This window comes from Bufo bufo, chromosome 5, assembly GCF_905171765.1.
Source record: "Bufo bufo chromosome 5, aBufBuf1.1, whole genome shotgun sequence".
Lineage (NCBI taxonomy): Eukaryota > Metazoa > Chordata > Amphibia > Anura > Bufonidae > Bufo > Bufo bufo.
In genome coordinates, this window is record NC_053393.1 from 6,214,290 (window position 1) to 6,224,924 (window position 10,635).

The 10,635-nt window shown below is 50.8% G+C and overlaps 1 protein-coding gene across 1 annotated transcript; it reads left to right on the forward strand.

The window, feature by feature from the left end:
* Nucleotides 1-634: 634 nt before the first annotated feature.
* On the forward strand, nucleotides 635-10,317 carry LOC121001598 (pentraxin fusion protein-like). Its single transcript, XM_040432761.1, has 3 exons — nucleotides 635-969; nucleotides 3,271-3,541; nucleotides 10,061-10,317. The coding sequence occupies exons 1-3, from the start codon at nucleotides 894-896 to the stop codon at nucleotides 10,236-10,238; spliced, it is 525 nt and encodes a 174-aa protein (XP_040288695.1). The 5' UTR covers nucleotides 635-893; the 3' UTR covers nucleotides 10,239-10,317.
* The last annotated feature ends 318 nt before the right edge of the window (nucleotides 10,318-10,635 follow it).

The window sequence follows — 10,635 nt, forward strand, 5'->3', positions numbered from 1 at the left end:
ATCTTAAAGGGCCCTGCGCAAACTGCAATTGGCGTCACGAACAAACCATAGACTATTATACCCATATCCTGACCCACTGCATAATTTGGCTTCAGTGTAACCGTACCACGGTCCTTCTCTATTGCACATACACATAAAGACAAAAACTCACTGAAAAAAGTGGCTTAAACGGGTGGAAATGCTCCAAACCCAGACACTGTAGCGTGACCCTGTTCACACACCACAGGCAGTTTAGTGGTAGGACCCCATGCTCGCTGAGACACCGTGACGTGGTGCATGAGGGGCTCCGATATGTTCCTGACTGGAAGATATTGGCAAAGTTCTCAGCTTTTATCATCGGCTTGAGGAATTATCTAGTATTGTCAGTTGAGTATCATTTTGGTGCATTTTTTGTGAATTGTAAGAAATTGTCACAATTACCCCCCCCCCCCATGGATTGGTCATTATACTGTATATAATAGGGTTATGATGTTGCCTGCTGCAGAGCATTTCACCAGTTTAAGTTATAGACAATTACTGATCCGGAGATATATTATACTGTAGTCACACCCAAAGCTGCATTCACAATTGCATTGCTTTCTCCAAGACCTGGCAGATTACTGTCTTACTTCAAGGCCAGAATATAGGTTGTAACTGGACCTCCCAAATAATACAGAGCACATGTGGACAATGTACACACTGTGCAGTATTCTGGTTTACAGATATACTGGACAACATGCTGCAGCAGGAGAACTGATAGGGGTGAACCCAACAACGCAACTCCTAGAGTGACTGCAGCTCAGCTCAGTAAGTGACCGCACAGTCTCTCCTTATTATAACATTTATTACATTCAGGGACTGTTATTGAGTAGTAATATTCTCCTCCATCTTTGTGTTACTCTTCTTCCTCCAGAATGAATCTCCTGTCGTCTCTGGTTCTGTTCGGATCTCTGGCTCTGACTCTGGGGTGCAGTGGTCCTGATCCAGGAGGTGAGATGTTAACTATTAGCAGGTCTATAATATGCCTGGTCTGGATTATAACATGGGCAGAGGGATTAGGTGCCCTGGACCATACTCTACGTGGGGTCTCCAGCACCCTGCATTCAACAGGACCTGATCATGGTGTCGGCAGTGGTATTATAAAGCAACTACATGGGGTCATTATTTGGACACTGTGCACAGGCTTCAGGCCACAGACACTCCTTCTCTCTCTAGTCTTGGTTTTATCAGTATGGTGGCTGGTACCAACTGCCAGGAGCAGCAGCACTTCAAGACCAGCTGGTAGCCCCAGGTATCTGGCAGAAACTGCTCTAACCCAGCTCCCCCCCCTCCAAAAAATAAAAATAAAATCTGTACTTCAGAAAAATAGTAGAAAATTGACGCCAAGGGAGTCCAGGAGTCGAGAATACCTTCAAAAATAATAGAAATTCACCTAAACCATTTCGGCAATGAACAGAGCAGCCACCCTGTGTCACGGCTCTGACATACTGCTGAAGACCTAGAGAATAGTGTCGCCGATAAGAGGATAATGGTCCATCAGAGAGCTGATGGACACCTCCTCCACCATAGTGGTCCACAGTGTCCAGAGGACGCAAACAGGGGTCAAGTCCTGGGAAAAAAAGTGTGGGAACTCACCCAAGATCCACTGCAAACCCCCCCCCCCCCCCCAAAAAAAAATTATATTTCGCTGAAAATTCAGTGCAACATTTATTGTAAAGTGCCAGTTTACACAAACAACTGCAAAATTAACATGAAATAAACAAATATATATAGGGACCCGCACCTATCAGACAATGGGAGCATATCCTAGCGATATGCCCCCATTGTCTGAGATGGGAAAACCCCTTTAAAATACAATACATGTGAATGGGCTTTTGAAAGCTACGTGTAGCGGGAAAAAAAAAAAAGGCACAGAAAATCTAGCATGCTGTAATTTGTGTCGCTGTGGACTGAGCCAAATGTACACATTGTGATCAAAACAAAACAAAAACTCCCCTTATATATAATTTACTTACAGTTCTGAAGACTCAGGGGTGCTGGCTGGTTTTGCCTCAGGAATGCTGGATGGCTTGGCCTCAGGGGTGCTGACAGGCTTGGCCTCAGGGTTGCTGACAGGCTTGGCCTCAGGGGTGCTGGCTGGCTTGGCCGAGCAGAAGGAGTGTGGGACTGTGAGGCCTTTTTTCTCCAAGCTGCTCCGGGTCAGTGCTCTGGGCAGCTGGGCTCTGGGCTGGAAGTGGGCACAATAAGAAAAAAATATTTTTCATTACACCTCAGGTCAGACCACCAATCAGACCCCCAATGTTAATAAGACCCCAATAAGACCTCAGATCAGAACCCAATATGAATGACCCCCAATCAGACCTCAGATAAGAGCCCCATGCCTCATAGCAGCCCCCAGTGCCTCTCCATCAGCCCCCCAGTGCCTCTCCATCAGCCCCCCAGTGCCTCTACATTAGCCCCCAGTGCCTCATATCAGCCCCCCAGTGCCTCATATCAGCCCCCCAGTGCCTCTCATCAGCCCCCAGTGCCTCTCATCAGCCCCCCAGTACCTCTCATCAGCCCCCCAGTACCTCTCATTTGCCCCCCAGTACCTCTCATCAGCCCCCCAGTACCTCTCATCAGCCCCCCAGTACCTCTCATCAGCCCCCAGTACCTCTCATCAGCCCCCCAGTGCCTCTATATTAGCCCCCAGTGCCTCTCACTCATCAGCCCCCAGTACCTCTCATCAGCCCCCCAGTGCCTCTATATCAGCCCCAGCAGATCTCATCAGCCCCAGTGCCTCTAATCTGCCCCTAGTGCCTCTAATCAGCCCCCAGTGCCTCTAATCTGCCCCTAGTGTCTCTAATCAGCCCCCAGTCCTCTATATCAGCCCCCAGAGCCTCTCCATTAGCCACCCAGTGCCTCTTACCAGCCCCCAGGGCCCCATTCACTAGCGCCCAGTGCTGCCCCATCCACCAGCCCCGAGTGCCCCCTCCACCAGCCCTCACAGCCGAGGACCAGGAAGGCGGCGGTGAGTACAAAGCCTTCACCGCTTCCTCCTGGTCCTTTTGCCTTGAAAGGGAACGGCGTTCCTGCCATGAAAAAAGTGCAGGAACGCCGTTCCCACGCGTTCCCCCTCGACTCGATCCCTGGATGCAAACACTGCTGGGAGGATCACTGCTGCCACAAAGCCTGGTGCCGGTAAATCATTAGCACTATGGCAAAAGCATCCCTGAGCAGGACAACAAAGGACATCAGGACTCACAACTCAGCCACATATTACTGAAAGCTCCTCTGTTCTTCTTTCCTTAGCCACAAATATAGCAAGAAATGGAGAAGCCTCCCAGAGTTCCAATTGGTCAGATATCACAATCGCTTCAAAGGGCATAGATGGTAACACAAACACAGAAGCACAGTCATGCAGTATGACCTCTGAAATGAACAGTCCCTGGTGGAAGGTGGACCTGAAACAGACCTACAAGATATCACATGTCGTCCTAACAAAGCGGAAGGACTGCTGTAAGGATTGGCTGCTGGGAGCCGAGGTCAGAATCGGGAACAACCCTGACAACAACAACCCAGTGTAAGTTCGTATAAGACAAAATATGCTCACTTTGTATTCATCGAGAACAAGCAACCAGAATGTCCCATCTTGTGTTCATTGGTGTAGGAACACCCAAAAATCTGGGGGGGGACAGCATTTTTGCTCGCCGGGTATATTCTTATTCAGTAAACTGCGAGTTGTTTATATCGTTAAATTTTAAGTGTGTGTGTGTGTGTGTGTGTGTGTGTGTGAAAAATCTCACAACAAGAAAATATGGAAAAGGAACAGTTCTTTGTTTATCAGGTCACAGAAATTAACCAAACGTTTGGCATATATTTCAGTTATTCCGGGTACTTTCTCTGCCCCCCCCTCCGAAACAATAATCTCCCCTTAAATATAATTTACTTACAGTTCTGAAGACTCAGGGGTGCTGGCAGGGTTGGCCTCAGGGGTGCTGGCTGGCTTGGCCTCAGGGGTGCTGGCTGGCTTGGCCTCAGGGGTCCTGGCTGGCTTGGCCTCAGGGGTGCTGGCTGGCTTGGCCTCAGGGGTGCTGGCAGTCTTGGCCTCAGGGGTGCTGGCTGGCTTGGCCTCAGGGGTGCTGGCAGGCTTGGCCTCAGGGGTGCTGGCTGGCTTGGCCTCAGGGGTGCTGGCTGGCTTGGCCTCAGGGGTGCTGACTGGCTTGGCCTCAGGGGTGCTAGCTGGCTTGGCCTCAGGGATGCTGGCTGGCTTGGCCTCAGGGATGCTGGCTGGCTTGGCCTCAGGGGTGCTGGCTGGCTTGGCCTCAGGGGTGCTGGCTGGCTTGGCCTCAGGGGTGCTGGCTGGCTTCGCCGGGCAGAAGGAGTGTGGGAGACTGTGAGGCCTTTTTCTCCAAGCTGCTCCGGATCAGTGCTCTGGGCTCCGGGCTGGAAGTGGGCACAATAAGAAAAAAATATTTTTCATTACACCTCAGGTCAGACCACCAATCAGACCCCCAATGTTATTCAGACCTCAGCTAACAGCCCCAATAAGATCCCCAATGTTAATAAGACCTCAGATCACACCTCAGCTCAGACCCCAATATGAATGATCCCCAATCAGACCTCAGATAAGAGCCCCATGCCTCATAGCAGCCCCCAGTGCCTCTCCAGCAGCCCCCAGTGCCTCTCATCAGCCCCCCAGTGCCTCTCATCAGCCACCCCAATGCCTCTCATCAGCCCCCCCAGCGCCTCTCATCAGCCAGTAATAACAGCCCCCCCCAATCATGTGCTAGTAATACCAGGGCCCCCCAATCATGTGCCAGTAATACCAGGGCCCCCCCAAATCATGTGCCAGTAATACCAGGGCCCCCCCAATCATGTGCCAGTAATACCAGGGCCCCCCCAATCATGTGCTAGTAATACCAGGGCCCCCCCAATCATGTGCCAGTAATACCAGCCCCCCCCCCCCCAATCATATGCCAGTAATACCAGGGCCCCCCAATTATATGCCAGTAATACCAGGGCCCCCCCAATCATGTGCCAGTAATACCAGGGCCCCCCCAATCATGTGCCAGTAATACCAGGGCCCCCCCAATCATGTGCAGTAATACCAGGGCCCCCCAATCATGTGCCAGTAATACCAGGGCCCCCCCAATCATGTGCCAGTAATGCCAGGGCCCCCCAATCATGTGCCAGTAATAACAGGGCCCCCCTAATCATGTGTCAATAATACCAGGGCCCCCCCAATCATGTGCCAGTAATACCAGGGCCCCCCAATCATATGCCAGTAATACCAGGGCACCCCCAATCATGTGCCTGTAATACCAGGGCCTCGCAATCATGTGCCAGTAATACCAGGGCCCCCCTAATCATGTGCCAGTAATACCAGGGCCCCCCCATTATGTGCCAGTAATAACAGGGCCCCCTTCCCATTATTTGCCAGTAATAACAGGGCCCCCCATTATGTGCCAGTAATAACAGGGCCCCCCATTATGTGCCAGTAATAACAGGGCCCCCCATTATGTGCCAGTAATAAAAAGGCCCCCCATTATGTGCCAGTAATAACAGGGCCCCATTCCCATTATTTGCCAGTAATAACAGCCCCCCCCCATTATGTGCCAGTAATAACAGGGCCCCCCCAATTATGTGCCAATTAAAAAACGAAGTATTGTATATAGTTCAAAAAAAAAAGTAACACTTATACTTACCTCTTTGGAGCGATGCGATGCAGGCCTCTTCCGGCCTGTGTCCCGACTCCAGCGCTGTACTGCTCAGGCGGCGCGATGACGTCATTGCGCCGCCTACGCCGGCCTCTGATAGGCTGCCGGCCTAGTAGTGCCGGCAGCCTATCAGAGGAACAGGAAAGGGACACACCTCCCTGAACTGCTCCTCCGCAGCCTTCTGTTTGTATCGCTGTCCTGAGGACGACGATACAAACAGATCACTATGGAGATGAGCGCTTCGCTTCCACAATGGAAGCGCGCATCTCAGTGCCTGCCCCGCCGCCGCCGCACACACTGCCGCTGGGGGGGATTTGACCAAACCTGTCCCCCCCACATTATTTCCTGGGGGGGATCCGTCCCCCCCCCCCGCTTCCTACGCCCATGCTTGTGTCTCTCCACAATGTCCCATCCTGTGTTTCTCCACAATGTCCTACAGTATTTTGTGTTCATCCACAATGTCCCTGTGGCGAAACCAACCTCGCCACTGGGTTTTGGAGAGGACTGGCTGCTGGCCTCTTGCCCCTGGATTATGGGCCATATACTAACTTTTAAACCCCTGAACCTATTCAAGTGAATTTTGGATAGGTTTGTCCCAAAGTTATACTGTTTAAATTGATGTAAGTTATATGTATGGCCAATGTAAACTCACAAAGTTGTAACAAGTTATAATAAGTGTAACTTGTCAGCTTGGGAGAAAAATGCTGGGTGTGTTTCTATTGTGCCATTGTCCCATTGTGTGTTTAAATGGTGATGTCTGTTCTGTTGTCCTCACATGTGTATTGGCGATCTCCCTTTGTCCTCAGAGATAATTGGATTGCTCCTCAGGTTGTCTCCGGGACAGAGAGGAGGAGACCATGATGCATTGTGGGGATATGTTGTCCTATGTCACAGTCTTCATTCTGGTCCTCTGGGGGCGTGAACGATTGGTTGCTGTAGTTACATTGTATGTGTTGTGAATTACTGATTGGTTGTATTTCAAACCCCTGTGGGCAGTACTATGTTTGTGGTTTATGAATAAAACAGGCTGTACGTGAAGTACAGTCAGACCCCTGTTTGACCCTCAACACGGAGCCTTGTCTCGTTATTGGGGGGATTCACTGTATGCTGTTAGAAGACCGATTGCCAGAAGTGTAAGCTGATCCCTGTTCGTCTGCTAGCAGCTATTCGTGAGGTTCCAGTTTAGAGTGCTACTTTGTATCCAGTTCGGGAGTTTGGTGTATCCTGCAGTAGCTGTGCCTGTCTCTCAGAAAGGGGCATATCGCCTAAACGGATTTTAACCTCTTGTCTGCTGAAACGGTGCCGTTACATTGGTGGCAAGCAGCGGGATCGTTCCTACAGACAGAAGGACAGCTACAGGAGACACCATTTTTGTGGATTCTACAATTAAAGGACAACGCATGCCCCAGTACAGCGTCCCTGACAGCAGCAGGATGGAACCAGCAGTGTTATACGAGGAGGAGGACCTGGATGGCCGGGATGCATTAAGGAAAGGCATCTGGTACCAGGCCCTGGATAATCTACAATACCAGCGGGGTGAGAGTCTCCCCAGTGAAGAGCAGCGGTTGCAGAAGCAAGTGGCCCTGCGGATGCCCTTCCTGGGAGAGCAGCCCCTGGAGGAATGGTTGAAGGAACTAGAGCACCGGGTATGGCAGGAGCTATGGCTGGAGGATGCCTACCAGGCGCTTTGGTGGTATATAGCACAGTACATACCCTGGACAGCCGAATATGACAAGCCAGAGGAAGAGGAGTTTTATGGTCCTGGCTTGTTATGGGAGTCCTTTGCAGAGCCTGACTTCGGGAGCCCTGTACAGTCCAGACTTCAGGACATTTTCTATGAGAGGGAGGCTAGGCATGAGTGGGGTGACCCCCATGAAGTAGAGCAAGAACTGGCTCACCTAGCAACCCTGGAGTGGGAACTGGAGCAGGACTACCGAGATCTCTTCCACTCCATTGAGAAGGCTCAGCAGGACGGTAAGGTGACAGACCCAGATCCAGACCCATTCAGCTGGGCAGATATTGTAGAGTGTTACTGGGAAGGACCCCAGGTGGCCGGTAGAGATGGGACCGAGGTCTCTCCAAAGGTCCTGCAGGGAATTGGGAGCCCAGTCTCCATTCCCCAGCGGCAGTGTGAAGTGCAGGGAGAGGAGAGCAGCGTCCTCCCTCCCCAGCGGCAGGCTGAGTTACAGGGGGCAGAGGTAGTTGTTCCTGCCCCCCAGCAGCAGAGTGATATGCCGGGAAGGCAGTGTGAAGTGCAGGGAGAGGAGAGCAGCGTCCTCCCTCCCCAGTGGCAGGCTGAGGTACAGGGGGCAGAGGTAGTTGTTCCTGCCCCCCAGCAGCAGAGTGATATGCCGGGAAGGCAGTGTGAAATGCAGGGAGAGGAGAGCAGCGTCCTCCCTCCCCAGCAGCAGGCTGAGTTACAGGGGGCAGAGGTAGTTGTTCCTGCCCCCCAGCAGCAGAGTGATATGCTGGGAAGGCAGTGTGAAATGCAGGGAGAGGAGAGCAGCGTCCTCCCTCCCCAGCGGCAGGCTGAGTTGAAGGGGGCAGAGGTAGTTGTTCCTGCCCCCCAGCAGCAGAGTGATTTTTTGGGAATTGGGAGCCCAGTCTCCATTCCCCAGCGGCAGAGTGTCCAGCAGGGAATAGAGAGCCCAGTCTCCTTTCCCCAGCAGCAGGACACTGTATTGGGAGCGGAGACGGTCGGTCGCCCTCCCCAGCGGCTGGAAGTATGTATGGGAGAGGAGCTTGTTACCCCCTCTTCCCAGCGGCAGCTTAACGCACCAGGGGGAGACAGTAAGCCCCACAACAGTGCAGATGGGACCGTGGTCTCTGCACTTATAGCACAGGGGGTAGAGACAGTGGGTCTCCCCCTCCAACAACCAGACTCCAAGCCAGGGAGCAACACAGAGACCGGGAGTACCAGCTTCCAACATAACCTTGGTGGACTCACTGGACAGAGACAGGCTACCAAATGCAACAGGTCCAGTATTGGGTTGTGGGTGGGCTGCCAGACTAACTCAGGTACCGACCGGCGTGAGGTCAGGTACCTGGTTAGTCTTCCCTGGGGGGGGAGATGTGTGGCGAAACCAACCTCGCCACTGGGTTTTGGAGAGGACTGGCTGCTGGCCTCTTGCCCCTGGATTATGGGCCATATACTAACTTTTAAACCCCTGAACCTATTCAAGTGAATTTTGGATAGGTTTGTCCCAAAGTTATACTGTTTAAATTGATGTAAGTTATATGTATGGCCAATGTAAACTCACAAAGTTGTAACAGTTTATAATAAGTGTAACTTGTCAGCTTGGGAGGAAAATGCTGGGTGTGTTTCTATTGTGCCATTGTCCCATTGTGTGTTTAAATGGTGATGTCTGTTCTGTTGTCCTCACATGTGTATTGGTGATCTCCCTTTGTCCTCAGAGATAATTGGATTGCTCCTCAGGTTGTCTCCGGGACAGAGAGGAGGAGACCATGATGCATTGTGGGGATATGTTGTCCTATGTCACAGTCTTCATTCTGGTCCTCTGGGGGCGTGAACGATTGGTTGCTGTAGTTACATTGTATGTGTTGTAAATTACTGATTGGTTGTATTTCAAACCCCTGTGGGCAGTACTATGTTTGTGGTTTATGAATAAAAGAGGCTGTACGTGAAGTACAGTCAGACCACTGTTTGACCCTCAACACGGAGCCTTGTCTCGTTATTGGGGGGATTCACTGTATGCTGTTAGAAGACCGATTGCCAGAAGTGTAAGCTGATCCCTGTTCGTCTGCTAGCAGCTATTCGTGAGGTTCCAGTTTGGAGTGCTACTTTGTATCCAGTTCGGGAGTTTGGTGTATCCTGCAGTAGCTGTGCCTGTCTCTCAGAAAGGGGCATATCGCCTAAACGGATTTTAACCCCTTGTCTGCTGAAACGGTGCCGTTACAGTCCCATCCTGTGTCTCTCTACAATGTCCCATCTTTTATTTCTCCACAATGTCCCATCCTGTGTTTCTCCACAATGTCCCATCCTGTGTTTCTCCACAATACCCCATCCTGTGTTTCTCCACAATGTCCCATCCTGTGTTTCTCCACAATGTCCCATCCTGTGTTTCTCCACAATGTCCCATCCTGTGTTTCTCCACAATGTCCCATCCTGTGTTTCTCCACAATGTCCCATCCTGTGTTTCTCCACAATGTCCCATCCTGTGTTTCTCCACAATGTCCCATCCTGTGTTTCTCCTCAGTGTCTTGTCTTTTGTTTCTCCACAATGTCCCATCCTGTGTTTCTCCTCAGTGTCTTGTCTTTTGTTTCTCTACAATGTCCCATGTTATGTTTTTTTCCAACAATGTCCCAATCTTGCTTTTCTCTACAATAATCATCACAATCTTTTGCTGGTTCTCCCTTCCAGGTGTGGCACGGTCACCAGGGTTAATACTATAACCTTGCCATTCTGCTGTAATGGGATGGAAGGTCAGTTCGTCAGTGTGGTCATCCCAGGTCGCTACGAAATGCTGACCCTTTGTGAGGTTGAGATTTATGGAGAACCAGTCACTGTTGCTCCCCCGGAGAATAAAGTCTGCTGGTAGCTGCCAAGCTTCAAAACTCCAAAAACATCAGATCTTTTCTGCGTCTTCTTCAGCGTCTCCAGCTCTGTATTCTGTAGACAGTTTCGCATTGTGTAAGCAATTAATTGAGGTTTGAAGGTGCATGTCCTCCACTATATCTCTGCATATTGTAAAACCCAAAAATAAATACTTGCTCTTTAATTCACACCCATGTCTGAGTTTTTGGAATCATCAATTACAGAAAAGAAAGAAAATAAAATCTAGAGAATCAGCACCACTGCCCTCACATGGAGTGCCTGCAGGAATCTTACAATACACCAACCAGCCAGGACATTAAAACCAAATATTTTGTATCTCCCCCATTCTGGTTCATGGTGGTAACGAACGGCTTGTTCAACCCCTTCCAGACCGTCACAGT

Excerpts from the sequence above, each read along its gene's own strand:
- LOC121001598 (XM_040432761.1), top strand. The coding sequence starts at position 894 with ATGAATCTCCTGTCGTCTCTGGTTCTGTTCGGATCTCTGGCTCTGACT. Across the intron at positions 970-3,270 it reads CAGTGGTCCTGATCCAGGAG|CCACAAATATAGCAAGAAAT; the intron begins GTGAGATGTTAA and ends TTCTTTCCTTAG. Across the intron at positions 3,542-10,060 it reads CCTGACAACAACAACCCAGT|GTGTGGCACGGTCACCAGGG; the intron begins GTAAGTTCGTAT and ends TCTCCCTTCCAG.